The 12,761-nt window shown below is 34.2% G+C and overlaps 2 protein-coding genes across 2 annotated transcripts in view; one reads left to right on the top strand and one right to left on the bottom strand.

Annotated features, from left to right (window-relative positions):
* Positions 1–1,305, top strand: part of LOC111373276 (serine/threonine protein phosphatase 2A 57 kDa regulatory subunit B' beta isoform) — a 4,180-nt gene extending 2,875 nt beyond the window's left edge. Inside the window, exons 2-3 of the mRNA XM_022995782.1 lie at positions 362–387; positions 696–1,305. Coding sequence (XP_022851550.1) covers positions 362–387; positions 696–998 — 329 coding nt within the window. The 3' untranslated portion in view covers positions 999–1,305. The remainder of the gene's footprint in view (positions 1–361; positions 388–695) is intronic.
* A 9,352-nt stretch (positions 1,306–10,657) lies between these two features.
* LOC111365241 (E3 ubiquitin-protein ligase RZFP34-like) overlaps positions 10,658–12,761 on the bottom strand; it is a 3,359-nt gene continuing 1,255 nt past the window's right edge. Inside the window, exons 5-14 of the mRNA XM_022985662.1 lie at positions 12,635–12,667; positions 12,439–12,516; positions 12,305–12,348; positions 11,982–12,022; positions 11,814–11,896; positions 11,640–11,731; positions 11,329–11,398; positions 11,179–11,220; positions 10,944–11,087; positions 10,658–10,848 (exon numbers count right to left, since the gene is read on the bottom strand). Of these exons, the coding sequence (XP_022841430.1) occupies positions 10,729–10,848; positions 10,944–11,087; positions 11,179–11,220; positions 11,329–11,398; positions 11,640–11,731; positions 11,814–11,896; positions 11,982–12,022; positions 12,305–12,348; positions 12,439–12,516; positions 12,635–12,667 (747 nt within the window). The 3' untranslated portion in view covers positions 10,658–10,728. The remainder of the gene's footprint in view (positions 10,849–10,943; positions 11,088–11,178; positions 11,221–11,328; positions 11,399–11,639; positions 11,732–11,813; positions 11,897–11,981; positions 12,023–12,304; positions 12,349–12,438; positions 12,517–12,634; positions 12,668–12,761) is intronic.

The following is a 12,761-nucleotide window of genomic DNA, read 5'->3' as shown; positions in this document are numbered from 1 at the left end:
TGTGGCTTTTTTACTATATTATTCTTCAAAGCATTTGAAGTTCTGTGGAATATAAATTGCCGCATGAATCGAAGATTAAAAAACTCCATATTTATATTTCCTTTAGTTGATCTCTTATTTAGATGGACGTAGCCCTCGTTTGGCCCCCATTTTTTCCAAATTTTAATGTTTAGAATAGTGTTTTTTTGAAGAATGTGTGGTTGAAAAAGAATGAAAAGTTTTCGATTTACGTGTAATAATATTTTATGGAAGATTGTGTTGTTGAAAATAAGTGAGGAAAAAAAGAAAGAGAATAGGGGCCAAACGGGGGCATGATAGTGTGACATTGTGACTGAATGAATCTAAAATTGGGAACGTGCAGAATCAGCACTTAAACTTCTTAATCAGGTAGTTGCAAGTGGTGGTGTGGAAATTGATATTTCATTTCTTGGAAATGATAGGTCCAAGTTGCACGGAGCCAATTACAAATTTGGTTTGATTATTTGGAGTTTTTCTTTCAATAAGTCATACTTGTTTAGGGTCTGGATCCCAGGTTTTATTTTTCTTTAACTTTGTACATGCAAAACGTAGAGGAAATAAATCTCATGTCTGTTATTAGAGAAGAAAATTATTTTTCTAAAGTTGTTTATCAGTTATTTTAATTGAGGCAATTGCATGAGCTTCATAGTATTTTCTGAGGCAAAGTGATGTTTTAGGTTGCGGAACGAGCACTATTTCTGTGGAATAATGAACATGTAGTGAGCTTGATTGCCCAGAACCGGAAAGTCATTTTGCCAATTATCTTCGAGGCTTTAGAAAAAAATATTCAGTCCCACTGGAATCAGGCAGTACATGGTCTCACTGTTAACGTTCGAAAAATGTTTTTGGAGATGGACGTGGAGTTATTCGAGGAATGCCAAAGGCAGTATACAGAAAGGGAAGCAAATGCGAGAGAATTGGAAGAACAACGAGAACTGACGTGGCAAAGATTGGCCGCTGCTGCTGCACAAGAACGCTGACAGGATATGGCTATTGCTTTTTTGGAATGCAATGAGCAGTCCCAATCCAAGATCGAAAGGCGAACCTTTTTCCCATGGTATTTCATTTTTATGTTCTGCTTTGCTCAATCATTAAGGATTATAGATTAAGCAACTAGTAATGTAACTTAGATGTATCGATATGTGCTGCAGATTAAGATTGGTTTGTGAAGCATTTCTTGCGTTTGGGTTTTTACCATATTTTACCCAACTTGAGAACTTTTTATTCTCGTGTTGAAATTAGTTGATCCATGTTTTTATTCTTGAAGATGATTGGTATTTGGAGTTCCATAGATGACTGAAATGGCTTACGTGACTTTTTTTTTTTTTTTTTTTTTTTGGGTTGAATTTTCTATCGTATTCTTCGTAGAAGTCTCAACCTGTGCGAGCGCGTCTTAGTTATACGATGGTTCTCTTGATCATTGAAATTAATGCTCGTTTCAATGTGCTTTTCTTTGTACAATGAATTAAATAAATAAGAAAATCAGACAAAAAGAAAGAGAAAACAAAATTAGAATCAAAATACGTATTCGTCTAGTTTGATTTATAAGGAATTTGATCAAACAATTGACAATTTTTGTTATTAAATTGTTGTTTATGTCATTCGATGAAGGTTGACATTTTTTATACAAGTAGTCTTTGTTTGGTGTGAATAAAAATTGATTTTGATAAAAGTTATTGAAATATGTAGTTAAAAGGTCGAACAATTGTGAGTCTTATAAAATGTGCGGTGAAATGAGTTTTATCTTTTATTTTTATTTTTATTGTTTTAAGAAAAAATAGTTTTAAGAAATAAGGATTAAACGAGGGGATAATAAAGTATTTTTATTATTTATCAAACGGGTCAGGTTAAGAGTAATATTATTTAGGGAAAATTTCATAGATAAAAGATTAAAGTATGACATATTTCAAAATTAAGAAAATAAGTTTTAAATTTTAAAAATCAGATTTTTATTAAAATTTATTTATGATTTAATTAATTAAATATATTTAGATCACATATTTATACAATTTGGTCACAAATTAACAATTTAATTAGTCATTTATTATTTTTTGGTCACAAATTAGAAATTTTATGTAAAAAAATGATTTTACGATCACAATTCAAAATTTTTGTAGAATTTGTTCATTGGTTACAAATAAAAAAATTAATTATTTACGGATTAATTTTTAGTCACAACTTATTTTTCGATCACAATTTAAAAATTTTAAAGGTCACGAATAAAAATATTTACAGGTCACAGATCACAAATATTATAGGTCACAAATTATTAATTTTTTAGGTCACATATATCTCTTGATCGCAATTTATCTTCTTCATTGGTCACATATTATTTATTATTAATATATTAACCAATTCACTGGTCACAATTAATCAAATAATCCGTGACCATCACCATCACCATAACCAACACTTACGACCACCACTTCAACACTGTCTCCAACAGCACCACCATAATCGTCAAAACTACCACCACATTGGTCACAAATTAATCAATTATTGGTCACAACTTTCAATCAACCAATAAAATTGTCACAATTCGGTCTCCATCCCACAGCTCCAAAGTACCGTCCCACCGCTAACCTCTACCAGTGACGTCGCCCACCACCAACACCACCACCATTATAACAGCAACATCACCCATGCCCCATCCTACCACTTCAAAGCACCGCACCGTCGCCAACCACCACCAACACCAGATCGTGTTACCAATGCCATTCCCACACATAAACTACCCGCTACAAGAACCAACGTCGCCAACCGCTGTACTAAGTAGATCGAATAAAAAATCGAGGTGCTACAGCGACAGCCCGCAACCACCACACCACTCACATCCCATCAAGGTGCTATAGTGACGATAATGGGGGAGAGGGAAATGAGAGACTGAGAAGAGAGACAAAGGTACAAGGCGCCACCGACACTACACAAACCACCCCAATCGCCAGATCAACCACCACAAAATCACCATCACCTCCACCACCTAAACCGCCACCACACAAACACATCGCAATGCTGTTACTCACCCAATCGCTAGCTCCAGCGCCATAAAATGCCATCACACAAACCATCACCACCACCACACAAAACAACACACAAGCCGTACAAAAACACAATAGCCACCACGACAAAATCACGAAAACACAAACACCATCGCCTGTGATGCCGCTTCAAATCGCTTCATTGCGACTCGTCGTCGCAACAGAGGCGCTCACACAAGAGGAGTTGCTGCAGCGACAACCCGATGGCGATGGAGACGATGGTGGAGAGAATGATGGGAGAGGAGAGAACGACTTGGTTGTTTTTAGGGTAGGGTTTGTGAATATAAATTAATTTATAATAATATTGTTAATATATTGATTTATAATGATTAAATTAATTTCTGATTTGTGAATATACAATACTTGGATTTGATTTTTGAAATATTGATTTTAATAGTATGATTTCCTCATTTCCACTATTATTTATAGACTCGTCACTATAATGGAACTCTATCTCTACATTAAAGTCTTTGTTTTACAGATTTATAAATTATTTATAAAGAGGAATAACAATAAATTTCACGAAATTTATGAATAATAATTAGTAGTTATGAATGCATCTTTGAAATTAATATTTGACTGTGATTAAATATATAAATTTTTCGTAAATTTATATTCAAACAGAGTATAAGATGGCAAATTAATGAATGTTATTTGAATATCGTCTAGACTGAGTATGATGATCAGTCTAGATAAATAATATTACTATTAATTAATTCTTTGGAATAGTGAGGTCATGAGCACTGGCAGAGAATGAGGTCACGTTTTATTTCAAAATCAAGTACTCTACTCTTAATAGAAAATAAATGTCCGTTCCTTTTTGTGCTATCTACCAAAATAATACTATCGTCTTGTCGACCTTTATATCTGTACATATGCATATTATAACTAAATTATAATTTTATTCTAATGAATAAAAGGAGTAATAGGATTCACATTATAAAAGGTGAAAGGTTTTAAGCTAATTATCGATACGATGACTTTCTTCTTTTATCCAAGACTTCAAATCAGTTATATAAAAAAAAAATGAACAATGCTTGGTCTGTCAGGCTTTGAGCCTCACAAGCTCTCTACAGGTACTTACATGAGGTAGGTCCTGCATGGGACCCACCTTAGTAAAATAATACCCCATAAATGTCACCCTTCCTTGTTTTGTGTGAGGCCTGTAAATGGCCTGTAAGGGACGAGCCTTGTAGAGCACCTCGGTTGTAAAAGAATAATGCAAGCAAGCTTGTGAAACGTGCAAAATCAGAACTCTGCGAAGAAATTACCCGTACTTGTACTAATTAATGTTGTCTTAGCATGCTACAACAACAAATTTAAGTTTTGATCTCACTCAATTTGAATCAAGTACGATGTGGTAGATGTTTGTCATTCCCGAGCTTTTTATCGTGAGGATTTGAAAATGACTTTTTCTATTACTTCATCAATGTTGTGCTCGGGATAGAGGTGCTTGAGCAAAGGAATATGCTCGAGCATCATGTACCATGCGGTGACGACGATGTATGGCAATTATCCTCGGGATATGTCCTTAGGCATGACAGCTACTTGAAGGCTTAACGTCCTTGAGCCTGCCCCTTGGTCAAACCTAGGGCAGCTGTTTTTAACCTAAGATGATTCCTACATATTTAGGACTCTAACACTATCCAAATACATTGACACTTGACTCTTACTGGGACTCTATCTCAAATACTTTACTATAAAGTTATGATTGGACTTACAATCGTAGTACAAGTCCAATACGTCTTTAAGGTACCACTCCTACGAATAAGGATATTCTACTAACTTAATCCTACTAGGAGTGTAGTAACTATCTCTATAAATACACGCCTTTCATTCATTATTCAGGTACGTTTTTCCATTATTCTCAATTTATAGTCTCACGCACAAATTTTCTTTATGACTTAAGCATCGTAGGGGCGACAAGGACACCTCGATATCTTTGTTTCAGATACCGAAAGATCTCGCTCGTGTTCATGTAAAACTCCTCTGATCATGCAATACCTAGGTGCCCTTGATCGGACTCTCCTCGCTACTCGAGGATCGTCTGGGAGATTTCCATTAGTTATGAAGTCTACTATCGGGTCCATTTATGAGGGTTCATGGTCAATGTCCATGACACCGATGGAATGATTGATGCTAGGCTCTATCACAATTTTTATATAGACTATCTTGTCAAGTCCATCAAATCCCATGAGTACCAGTCTAGACAATCGACCTTACAGTTGTCAGCTCAAGCAATCTTTACAATTTCACATCAATTAAATCGTTGCTGAATGTCATGAGCTTTCAGACAATATGAGCTCATTTTCTCGTCTTTCCTTTCAAATGTACCTTCAATCTGTCTAACCACAAGCTAAAAATCACTTAAGATTTAGACTCGGTGGTGTCGGAGAGCTCGAATATCTATCTTTTTCTACATTTCATTTGCTTTATTGTTAATTATCACTCTATCACCTTTTATTTGAGTCGCAACATAGGTAAATAAACGGAATGAGGTGTAAAGTGACCATGAAAATGAGTTTAAAAATGCACAGCTTTGTTCTGGGGGTGGCTGTCACGAGCTATTGAGCGACTGCCCACTTCCCAGCAGCCTAGTCGACCAGAAGCTCTGGTTGACAGCCAGCAAGCCCATAGGGGTCTCGACTGACCCCCATATGATACCTTGACTCGTGCTAACTCTTTGTCCAAAATCAATATTTTTGAAAACTCTCCAACTCCTTATCTTTCCTCCTTTATTGAGGCTTTGAGACCAGATGTGAAAAATGTAGCCGATGTCGACTAGAATGCTATGAGAAGAAAATAGGCAATTGAAAAATCCTTTGGATTACTTAACGAATTGAATTGTACCTACATATTTCTGCAACACTAATATTATTACTTGTAGTCAAGCATAAATAGAAGTTACGTACTTAAAAACTCATATTACACAGTTCATCTTTTTCTAACACAAAAAATAAGCCATCACATTCACACAACTACAGTGCACAATAATCGTAGAAAAAAGAAAATTATACAAATCATTCAATATCCAAAAACGTGTTCTTGATGTCAAATATGTAAAACTGAAAAATAAAAAATCATATTACACGGTTCATCTTTTTCTAGCACAAACAAATCTAATCTAGCATGTTATGAAGAAGAAAACAAAAGAAATATTGAAAAATCGATATCACCTAAATAAATCTTAAATTGAATTTTCGAGTTTTGGAATCTATTTTTATGTTTCTTGCCTCCTATGCTCTAAAATCTATATGGATGTATTGTAATGCGTGGTGACCACTTTTGGATGGCCCTCGGTTTTTAAAAGACATCCCAAGAATTATTTTCACAAGAATTCAAGTCATATAAGGAAACTATAATTTTTCCTCTAAAAATATACTGTGCTATACCAGAGTACAAACGCAAGCTATAGCATAGTTCAATGAAATTCAATTCTGGAGCTCTCTAAACCATGCCACGTTACCGCATAGGAGATAACACTATTCTATAACATAATTCAAGTGAACATTCATTATTTGCATGTTGGTCCCCGAACTCTATTCTCTCGTTTCTTAACCTCTTTTCTCACTTCTTCTTCTTCTTCTTCTTCCTCTTTCAGTACTTCATGTCTTCGCACAATTGGTTTTCAACTCTTTCTCATCTTCGTTTATTCTTCCTGGCCATCTTCAACTATTTACACTTTGGTCCCTAAACTTTGATTTTCCTCCACTTTAGTAATTTTTTTGCTTGTTTCTCCTAAATTCCACGATACTCATTAATGTTGTCCTACAAAACGGGCGGTTCATTATGGATAGTTCAATGTACATTAGGAACTTGTCAACATATAATTAGAAGTTTTCTTTAACATTTTTTACAATGCAAGACATTTTAATTTCAATTCTTATATGAATCTCATTTACTAAAATCACCATCCTTGAATTCTGGAGAGTAGATGTCAGGGTTCCAAAAGTCCCGTAACTCGAAACCGTCCGAAGAATCTACAGCCGATCCAAAAATGTTGTCTTCAGAGGATATTCGCAGTTTCTAGATGATTGAGTGGCTATGTCACATTTTAAAGTCTGCACATAATAGGAATACGATAGTGAAGGCACTTGAAAAATTGTATTGAAGCTCATAAATATTTTAGTGAAGACTCCTTTCTCCCCAACTACTGATATATTTTTAAACCGACAACTCCGATAGTTCTTTATTTCATTATCAGTTCTTCCTAGCAACCTTTGTGCAATCTTCGACCACCTGCCAAGTGAAAAGTAGTTTGACGTGATATTAGAGCTGGTAAAATTCAAATTTTATTTTCCCGTGGTCACTAAATTATGGAAAAATTTAATCTTTTAGACGAGCCAGATCGACAACATAATCTTCTCTTTTTTTTTTTTTTTTTTTTTTTTTTTTTTGGGAAAAAAAAAAAAAAAAAAAAAATATTTGTTTGACCTGCCGATGTGGGTAGGTGGGTAACATAATTTTTGCCCACCGTGAACAGGGAATAAATTTTAGCATAATGAAATGACATGCTGCAAAATTCCAATGCCGTTACTTTGAATTTTCTCCGTTTTGGGTTTTCATTTGCGGCCGTTGTACTATTAGACAATTCTTAAGTTAGTAAATATACTTTAATTTGTTTTAATTAGGTAACTATACTTCACTGTTGTCTCAATTTTAGTCCTTTGTCTGATTCCGTCACATTGTTTAACGAGGACATTGACGTGGATGTTACATCCTAACGGGTTGTAAAAAATATTAAATTGTGTTGATGGCTACAAATAACGTGGTAATTATATATCAATTTAAACTAAATTTAGAAAAGTAATTGTATGTATTTGCTGGAAAAATTGTAAAGAAAAGAATGATTCTCGTTGAGCAGTGTTTTAGATAAATTTGCTTGGCTTGGCCTTTTGTGGGAAAATCTTACATGGAGTGCATTAGCTCTCTTCGAAGTAAATTGTTTCTCTTATTTATAGTTCTTTCAATTATGGGCTTGTTGTCTTTGTCTTGTCAAGTTACAGTGTTTAACATCAATTTGTGAGTCATTGTCCTTTTTAAAGAGATTTGATTGGCTATTGAGTTCGACCAATCTTGTTGCAGCCCACCATGATTGTTTGTCATCTAGGCAAACATTGGTAGAAACCATGGTGTCAACATTAGGATGGACTCCTGTCTTTTTTAATTGATTGTTGGGGGAGTTGACGTAATTAAAGAACACATTTTCAATCATGTAATGATGATGTTTACTAATGAAGGCATACTTGCTTAATGGATGAGTTTTCAGTTTGACATGTTGCTATGATTTGGGGTTTTACCGTTAAGCCCCTTTCAATCATTGGGTCCGAGGTGCTTGTAAGATTGGACTAATAAATTGAAAATTACATTTTTACATGGATTGAAAATAACACGAAAGGTGGGTTTTCGATTGAATCACTTCTTTTATGTCATATTTTCATGGTCATGTATGCGATCATTAGTATTTAGTATTCACGTAAAATATATGACGCTAGACAATGTGGCGAAACTGAATGAAATGACTTAAATTGAGACAAAATTAAAATGTAGCGATCGAACTGACATAAAATTATAGTATAGTAGCTCAATTGACACCAAATTTTTTTTTTTTTTTTTAAACAAAAAATAAAAAAAAAAAAAAAAAAAAAAAAACCCTATTTCAAACATTAGAATTTGTAAAAAATGAGGGACCAAACGGTTAATATATGTATTTTCTCTCCCAACTTCTGAGTTGGAGAGTTAATATCTTTCACCTTCAATATTGCTCTTTACTTCGTCGTGATGATTTATGGTTGAAACCATGCTTTGGCTGCAAGCTTTAAATTACAAGTGGCGCAATTGATTTTTCACACTTTAATTCAGAAACAACATTGATTTCGTCATCATTGAATTACTATAATTTGCATCCCTTTCTATCCCACATGCCGTTGACTTATTAAAGGAGCAATACTAAAAGCATGTTATGATTAAACGGGAAAAGCAAATAATTTTTTGTTTGTATAAATGTTAGATAAATCATTTTTAATTACTTTTAATTAAAGAATATTTTATTTTAAAACAATTTTTACTTGTTCTATTTTTTTCCAATACAAAAACTAAAATTTATCAAAATGTTTCCGACACACTTAGCTCTTACAATCTACCATGCAACACTGAACTCCTCGATTCCGTTCATTGTAGTCTTGGCAAAATCAGATTATCTTAATTTGTTGTATTTGTAAGTGCACTGAAAATATTGTAATATAAAGAAGAGATAATTGGCGCATAATAGACGAGAGGGTTAATAGACAATTGCAACTATAGTATAAGGACCTCTAAATAAAAATGTGCTTCCACTCTTTTAGTTGCCTACTTTTGCTAACCAATTTCCTCGTTGGTTCCCCATGAGACCTTCTTGACCTTTCATCATTCACATCCTTAGAATGAATGGTAATGATTTATTCAACCTTATTGTTAGTATTGATTCTCTAAAATCTTCTGTGAGATATTAAACGAAATAAATGTATAAGAAAAGTTATAGCTACAATCTTCTACAAGTCATTACAATCATTCTATATGGAACATTCTGGATACTTCTCTCGAATATTTTAGAAAGTTCTTCCAAAGCTCTCTCATGGAATATAATAAGAGCATTTGACACATTTATTTAAACTTTTAAAATTGCATAATAATAATTATTTGATCATATTTTTACCTAATATAGTATACATATTGCTTTCACATGTAAAAAATTCGACTTGAAGGTAAACTGAGCATGAAGGAAGAGAATTGGAGCTTAAAGCATGTAATTGAAGAGCCACCAGTAAGCTTGAGCTAGATTAGAAGCTTTGAAAGTGCTGAGTGTATGCATTCACAAATTTTGGAGACTAAATTGGACATTTGAAGAGTTTGGAGACCAATTTGAGCATTCTCGTAACTTTGGAGGACAAATTTGAAGAACATATGAGTTGAGAGACCAAAAGTGAATGAGTTTGGGAAATGGAAGTTGAGGACTAAAAGTGTACAAAAACCTGAAGATCCAAAGTGCACGGAATAAAAAACTATTATGGTCACGGTCTCATCCCATAGGATTGTAATAATCCACGCTCAAGGCTTCTTTACTTGACTTGTAACATCCTCCCCGAGTAACATATTCTCCACAAAAAATGAGTGTCATGTCGAACATCTAACTCGTCTCATTTTAATTTTGCACTTTTTTAGACAAGGTGGAAAAAAATGATGAAAAGTTATCGCTAACTTATCTAAAATAAATATTTATTGCATTTTTCCCAACCCCACAATAATTGAGATATCTACCATATTGATTGGGGAAAACGAATTTAACATAAACATTTTCATTTATCAATAATCACATTTAAATTAATTCTCTAAATCTCATTAACAATATTATAACGAAACAAATTCTCCCTCAAAGCTAAAAGTTCATAGCATTAAAGCCCCATTTGAATAGCCCACTTCATCAAAAGAGGCGAAGCATCCACATTAGCCCACCCCCAGAGGCAAGGCATCGTCACCCAGAGAAAAGCCCGGACCATGGTCCAGTTCAGTTGTGCGATGAGTGTTTGATCCATCCATCCATCACTTTTAGTTATTCCTAACTCTACAAATGAAGTCTTTTAATTTGTAATTCTTAAATAATAAGTTATATTTCAGTATCTCCGACTCGATCATTTTATAACACAATTTCAAACATAAAGAACTGAGTCAGAAAGGAGTGATTCTCATTAATTTCCAGACAAAGCATAGTAAACTGGATGTGTCCTTCAAAAGGATGACTGGATTCTACCATCAACTGAAAAGGAAAGATGAGCCAGTATGATATAAAGCTTCGTCCATTGAAGAATACAGAAATAATTGGCAGAGACTTCTTTTATCCAATCATCTAACCATTTCTGATATTCTCGATGCACATGAAGAATGGCCTCCTCTTGTCTGCCTTGTATTGTAGGAGTTACAATTCAAGCACTTGTGCGCCACGACATGAAAGTTCACTTCTGATGTTTCTCCACAGTCGTTACAAAGGATCCATACCTAAATCATCGGGACATCAAAATTAAGAACTTCAGATATCTTAATAATTAAAGCACGAAACGTTTTAATGATTTAGGACTCCATTTCTTACCATCTTGTTTTGATACATTTCAGGCATAGGAATTGAAGCGACCTGGATTTAGAAGCAAAAAACGATATGGTTAGAGTACAGGAGGGAAAGGGGGAAAAGAAAAAAAAAAAAAAAAAAGATCAAAAACATCATCATTGTAAATTTTCAGACCTCCTGATCCAGCTTCTCCCATACTCGGGTCATGTCACAGTAAGATTTTGAGCAAACTGGGCAAGAATACCTGTATGCCTCAACCATTAGCACAAATGCCTTCGATGAAAAGAACACGACTTAAGCTTTTAGAAAAGTTGGTTCGACATTTTATTTGAGTGCAGGCAGAAGAAATTCTGCGTTCAAGTCTCACTTATATCCATTTATAAAAAATATGCATGTGGGGGAGGTGTTGAATGCAAAATTTACACTATAATAATTAAGCTTTTAAATGATGTGGTTTAACAGAGGGAGAGGATGGGAAATCTTACTGGAAATGCCTTTCCATCTCCTTAACGCATTCGAGATGTATAGTATGGCCGCATGGCAATACAGTAATGCCTCTTGTGGTATCGAAAAGATACTGCATTACGAGATAAAATAAATTAAAACAAGAATTTAATGAAATTACTTCTCTTACTATAGCAGCAGTATCATATATTTACCTCAAAGCAAACTGGGCAATTGTGGTGCATTGCTCTTTCTACACAAATATGTGCCTCCTTTAATAAATTTGAATAGCAACATTCTGAAACAGAAAACACATATCTTCAACTGCTTGGTTCATGACACCGACTATCAATAAGTAAAACTCGTCTAAAAAAATGAATTACCACATCTATCACAATGGAAATAATTTTCCTTGCCACCAGTTCTGTTTTGACAGAAGTCCAAAAGAGAAAAAGGAAATTAGATACAGAGAGTTGAACAAAATTATCTACACAAGAAAGGAGTGGAAAATGAATTCGCCATCGAAAAATAGGCAGCCAAAATTCTGTAGAAAAACATATTCGTGACAGTGTTCATATGCCAAGAAAATTTATCAGAAAACAATAGCAGTACAAAGATTGAGTCGAGATGGCAGGAACAAAAAGCCACGTAGTATGCCAAACTGGGGGGGGGGGGGGGGGGGAATTCAATAAAAATAGATCTTAACCTGCAGATTCGACATTTATCACAGTGGTATTGATTCTTTGAAACCTAAGAAAGAAAGGAAAAAAAGGCGGGGTTATTCAAGCAGACGCTTGATAAAAAAGTAATGCTTGAGAAATTAACCAAGACGAAGCTTACATCGTCGTCAAAGAATTTGCAATTTGAGCAATAGTACTTCCCCATACAAGTGCCGCAATTGATACAAGTTTGTTGAACCTAAATGGCAAATAAAATTGGTAACATGAATAAAATAAGTAAATCATCTAGCAGCATAACTTTAGTAATTTGTCAAATGTTAGCATTTATAGTATGAGTTTTGAAGGATGAAACTCACATCTTGTTCTGTGTTACACATTGAACAGATGACCTGAAGCCAGATATAAAACAAAATTAGTAAAAATTAATGTACCATATAGCATATGTTGTTTAGTGAATGACAAATGGAGATGCATCGTGAAATT

The sequence above is a fragment of the Olea europaea genome, chromosome 2 (genome assembly GCF_002742605.1).
Source record: "Olea europaea var. sylvestris chromosome 2, O_europaea_v1, whole genome shotgun sequence".
In the NCBI taxonomy this organism is placed as follows: domain Eukaryota; kingdom Viridiplantae; phylum Streptophyta; class Magnoliopsida; order Lamiales; family Oleaceae; genus Olea; species Olea europaea.
Note: the sequence above shows the minus strand (reverse complement) of the source record. Positions and strands in the feature narration are given on the sequence as shown.